The sequence below is a fragment of the Salmo salar genome, chromosome 05 (genome assembly GCF_965601325.2).
Source record: "Salmo salar chromosome 05, fSalSal1, whole genome shotgun sequence".
Taxonomy (NCBI): domain Eukaryota; kingdom Metazoa; phylum Chordata; class Actinopteri; order Salmoniformes; family Salmonidae; genus Salmo; species Salmo salar.
The window spans coordinates 93,477,162-93,483,781 of record NC_138295.1 but is presented as its reverse complement, the minus strand read 5'-3'; the positions used below and the strand labels follow the sequence as shown (position 1 = coordinate 93,483,781).

Here is a 6,620-nt window from a genome sequence, read left to right as displayed (position 1 = left end):
TATGGGGATTTTGGTTGAGCACCTGGTGTTTTAGAGCCTGAACTGGCTGAGACTGCTCCGAACCAGAACAGGCTCCTGTTCACTAGGCACACAACGTGGATGGATGGGGAGGGACTACCTGTGTCCTGGGCCAATAAGAAACAAGTATTTTCACTTTCTGTTGCAACACGTTTCAAAACACTTTGCAATCGTTGTATGAGACTCAGAGGACCTCAGGAGTCTGATCACCTCCCTCTCTCTCTCCTATAAGGTGTAGGATAGAGACTGAGGCTGGTTGTATATCTGTAATGTATCTAGGGTTCCTCCTAGGCGTGTCTAAGGTCTGTCTGTGTCTGTAGCTGAATCCCTCTGCAGCCATGGAGCAGCCCGTGCTGAAAGCCAGATCGCCAGTGGGTCAGATGTGTTCCGTGGTGGCTCCCGCCTCGGCCAAGCAGCCATCCTCCGCCCCCTCTCCCTCCAACACCATGGGCCCCAAGGAGGTGAGAGACAGAGTCCCACATGGAGCCCTATTCCCTACAGTATATAGTGGTCATAGGAGGTTCCACATGGAGCCCTATTCCCTACAGTATATAGTGGTCATAGGAGGTTCCACATGGAGCCCTATTCCCTACAGTATATAGTGGTCATAGGAGGTTCCACATGGAGCCCTATTCCCTACAGTATATAGTGGTCATAGAAGGTTCCACATGGAGCCCTATTCCCTACAGTATATAGTGGTCATAGAAGGTTCCACATGGAGCCCTATTCCCTACAGTATATAGTGGTCATAGGAGGTTCCACATGGAGTCCTATTCCCTACAGTATATAGTGGCCATAGGAGGTTAAACATGGAGCCCTATTCCCTACTGATATATTAGGTGGAGTGGTTGTAGATGACATAGCTACATGACATATATTCTGATATATTAGGTAGAGTGGTTGTAGATGACATAGCTACATGACATATATTCTGATATATTAGGTGGAGTGGTTGTAGATAACAGTGACATAGCTACATGACATATATTCTGATATATTAGGTGGAATGGTTGTAGATGACATAGCTACATGACATATATTCTGATATATTAGGTGGAATGGTTGTAGATGACATAGCTACATGACATATATTCTGATATATTAGGTAGAGTGGTTGTAGATAACAGTGACATAGCTACATGACATATATTCTGATATATTAGGTGGAGTGGTTGTAGATAACAGTGACATAGCTACATGACATATACTCTGATATATTAGGTGGAATGGTTGTAGATGACATAGCTACATGACATATGTTCTGATATATTAGGTGGAGTGGTTGTAGATGACATAGCTACATGATATATATTCTGATATATTAGGTGGAGTGGTTGTAGATAACAGTGACATAGCTACATGACAAATATTCTGATATATTAGGTGGAGTGGTTGTAGATAACAGTGACATAGCTATATGACATATATTCTGATATATTAGGTGGAGTGGTTGTAGATAACAGTGACATAGCTACATGACATATATTCTGATATATTAGGTGGAGTGGTTGTAGATAACAGTGACATAGCTACATGACATATATTCTGATATATTAGGTGGAGTGGTTGTAGATGACATAGCTACATGACATATATTCTGATATATTAGGTGGAGTGGTTGTAGATAACAGTGACATAGCTACATGACATATATTCTGATATATTAGGTGGAGTGGTTGTAGATGACAGTGACATAGCTACATGACATATATTCTGATATATTAGGTGGAGTGGTTGTAGATAACAGTGACATAGCTACATGACATATATTCTGATATAATAGGTGGAGTGGTTGTAGATAACAGTGACATAGCTAAATGACATATATTCTGATATATTAGGTGGAGTGGTTGTAGATAACAGTGACATAGCTACATGACATATATTCTGATATATTAGGTAGAGTTGTTGTAGATAACAGTGACATAGCTACATGACATATATTCTGATATATTAGGTGGAGTGGTTGTAGATAACAGTGACATAGCTACATGACATATACTCTGATATATTAGGTGGAATGGTTGTAGATGACATAGCTACATGACATATATTCTGATATATTAGGTGGAGTGGTTGTAGATAACAGTGACATAGCTACATGACATATATTCTGATATATTAGGTGGAGTGGTTGTAGATAACAGTGACATAGCTACATGACATATATTCTGATATATTAGGTGGAGTGGTTGTAGATAACAGTGACATAGATACATGACATATATTCTGATATATTAGGTGGAGTGGTTGTAGATAACAGTGACATAGCTACATGACATATATTCTGATATATTAGGTGGAGTGGTTGTAGATAACAGTGACATAGCTACATGACATATATTCTGATATATTAGGTGGAGTGGTTGTAGATAACAGTGACATAGCTACATGACATATATTCTGATATATTAGGTGGAGTGGTTGTAGATAACAGTGACATAGATACATTACATATATTCTGATATATTAGGTGGAGTGGTTGTAGATAACAGTGACATAGCTACATGACATATATTCTGATATATTAGGTGGAGTGGTTGTAGATAACAGTGACATAGCTACATGACATATATTCTGATATATTAGGTGGAGTGGTTGTAGATGACATAGCTACATGACATATATTCTGATATATTAGGTGGAGTGGTTGTAGATAACAGTGACATAGCTACATGACATATATTCTGATATATTAGGTGGAGTGGTTGTAGATGGCAGTGACATAGCTACATGACATATATTCTGATATATTAGGTGGAGTGGTTGTAGATAACAGTGACATAGCTACATGACATATATTCTGATATATTAGGTGGAGTGGTTGTAGATGACATAGCTACATGACATATATTCTGATATATTAGGTGGAGTGGTTGTAGATGACATAGCTACATGACATATATTCTGATATATTAGGTGGAGTGGTTGTAGATAACAGTGACATAGCTACATGACATATATTCTGATATATTAGGTGGAGTGGTTGTAGATGACATAGCTACATGACATATATTCTGATATATTAGGTGGAGTGGTTGTAGATGACATAGCTACATGACATATATTCTGATATATTAGGTGGAGTGGTTGTAGATGACATAGCTACATGACATATATTCTGATATATTAGGTGGTGTGGTTGTAGATGACATAGCTACATGACATATATTCTGATATATTAGGTGGAGTGGTTGTAGATGACATAGCTACATTACATATATTCTGATATATTAGGTGGAGTGGTTGTAGATAACAGTGACATAGCTACATGACATATATTCTGATATATTAGGTGGAGTGGTTGTAGATAACAGTGACATAGCTACATGACATATATTCTGATATATTAGGTGGAGTGGTTGTAGATGACAGTGACATAGCTACATGACATATATTCTGATATATTAGGTGGAGTGGTTGTAGATAACAGTGACATAGCTACATGACATATATTCTGATATATTCGGTGGAGTGGTTGTAGATGACATAGCTACATGACATATATTCTGATATATTAGGTGGAGTGGTTGTAGATAACAGTGACATAGCTACATGACATATATTCTGATATATTAGGTAGAGTGGTTGTAGATAACAGTGACATAGCTACATGACATATATTCTGATATATTAGGTGGAGTGGTTGTAGATGACATAGCTACATGACATATATTCTGATATATTAGGAGGAGTGGTTGTAGATGACATAGCTACATGACATATATTCTGATATATTAGGTGGAGTGGTTGTAGATAACAGTGACATAGCTACATGACATATATTCTGATATATTAGGTGGAGTGGTTGTAGATGACATAGCTACATGACATATATTCTGATATATTAGGTGGAGTGGTTGTAGATAACAGTGACATAGCTACATGACATATATTCTGATATATTAGGTGGAGTGGTTGTAGATAACAGTGACATAGCTACATGACATATATTCTGATATATTAGGTGGAGTGGTTGTAGATGACAGTGACATAGCTACATGACATATATTCTGATATATTAGGTGGAGTGGTTGTAGATAACAGTGACATAGCTACATGACATATATTCTGATATATTCGGTGGAGTGGTTGTAGATGACATAGCTACATGACATATATTCTGATATATTAGGTGGAGTGGTTGTAGATAACAGTGACATAGCTACATGACATATATTCTGATATATTAGGTAGAGTGGTTGTAGATAACAGTGACATAGCTACATGACATATATTCTGATATATTAGGTGGAGTGGTTGTAGATGACATAGCTACATGACATATATTCTGATATATTAGGAGGAGTGGTTGTAGATGACATAGCTACATGACATATATTCTGATATATTAGGTGGAGTGGTTGTAGATAACAGTGACATAGCTACATGACATATATTCTGATATATTAGGTGGAGTGGTTGTAGATGACATAGCTACATGACATATATTCTGATATATTAGGTGGAGTGGTTGTAGATAACAGTGACATAGCTACATGACATATATTCTGATATATTAGGTGGAGTGGTTGTAGATGACAGTGACATAGCTACATGACATATATTCTGATATATTAGGTGGAGTGGTTGTAGATGACATAGCTACATGACATATATTCTGATATATTAGGTGGTGTGGTTGTAGATGACATAGCTACATGACATATATTCTGATATATTAGGTGGAGTGGTTGTAGATGACATAGCTACATGACATATATTCTGATATATTAGGTGGAGTGGTTGTAGATAACAGTGACATAGCTACATGACATATATTCTGATATATTAGGTGGAGTGGTTGTAGATGACATAGCTACATGACATATATTCTGATATATTAGGTGGAGTGGTTGTAGATGACATAGCTACATGACATATATTCTGATATATTAGGTGGAGTGGTTGTAGATAACAGTGACATAGCTACATGACATATATTCTGATATATTAGGTAGAGTGGTTGTAGATAACAGTGACATAGCTACATGACATATATTCTGATATATTAGGTGGAGTGGTTGTAGATGACAGTGACATGACATATATTCTGATATATTAGGTGGAGTGGTTGTAGATAACAGTGACATAGCTACATGACATATATTCTGATATATTAGGTGGAGTGGTTGTAGATGACATAGCTACATGACATATATTCTGATATATTAGGAGGAGTGGTTGTAGATGACATAGCTACATGACATATATTCTGATATATTAGGTGGAGTGGTTGTAGATAACAGTGACATAGCTACATGACATATATTCTGATATATTAGGTGGAGTGGTTGTAGATGACATAGCTACATGACATATATTCAGACATATTAGGTGGAGTGGTTGTAGATGACATAGCTACATGACATATATTCTGATATATTAGGTGGAGTGGTTGTAGATGACATAGCTACATGACATATATTCTGATATATTAGGTGGAGTGGTTGTAGATAACAGTGACATAGCTACATGACATATATTCTGATATATTAGGTGGAGTGGTTGTAGATGACATAGCTACATGACATATATTCTGATATATTAGGTGGAGTGGTTGTAGATGACATAGCTACATGACATATATTCAGACATATTAGGTGGAGTGGTTGTAGATGACATAGCTACATGACATATATTCTGATATATTAGGTGGAGTGGTTGTAGATAACAGTGACATAGCTACATGACATATATTCTGATATATTAGGTGGAGTGATTGTAGATGACATAGCTACATGACATATATTCTGATATATTAGGTGGAGTGGTTGTAGATGACATAGCTACATTACATATATTCTGATATATTAGGTGGAGTGGTTGTAGATAACAGTGACATAGCTACATGACATATATTCTGATATATTAGGTGGAGTGGTTGTAGATGGCAGTGACATAGCTACATGACATATATTCTGATATATTAGGTGGAGTGGTTGTAGATAACAGTGACATAGCTACATGACATATATTCTGATATATTAGGTGGAGTGGTTGTAGATGACATAGCTACATGACATATATTCTGATATATTAGGTGGAGTGGTTGTAGATGACATAGCTACATGACATATATTCTGATATATTAGGTGGAGTGGTTGTAGATAACAGTGACATAGCTACATGACATATATTCTGATATATTAGGTGGAGTGGTTGTAGATGACATAGCTACATGACATATATTCTGATATATTAGGTGGAGTGGTTGTAGATGACATAGCTACATGACATATATTCTGATATATTAGGTGGAGTGGTTGTAGATGACATAGCTACATGACATATATTCTGATATATTAGGTGGTGTGGTTGTAGATGACATAGCTACATGACATATATTCTGATATATTAGGTGGAGTGGTTGTAGATGACATAGCTACATTACATATATTCTGATATATTAGGTGGAGTGGTTGTAGATAACAGTGACATAGCTACATGACATATATTCTGATATATTAGGTGGAGTGGTTGTAGATAACAGTGACATAGCTACATGACATATATTCTGATATATTAGGTGGAGTGGTTGTAGATGACAGTGACATAGCTACATGACATATATTCTGATATATTAGGTGGAGTGGTTGTAG

The 6,620-nt window shown here is 36.5% G+C and overlaps 1 protein-coding gene across 1 annotated transcript in view; it reads left to right on the top strand.

Annotated features, from left to right (window-relative positions):
• The first annotated feature begins 342 nt into the window (after positions 1 to 342).
• The window catches only part of LOC106573237 (sodium-dependent dopamine transporter), a 79,713-nt gene continuing 73,435 nt past the window's right edge, over positions 343 to 6,620 (top strand). The window contains exon 1 of the mRNA XM_082975980.1: positions 343 to 479. Coding sequence (XP_082832106.1) covers positions 357 to 479 — 123 coding nt within the window. The 5' untranslated portion in view covers positions 343 to 356. The remainder of the gene's footprint in view (positions 480 to 6,620) is intronic.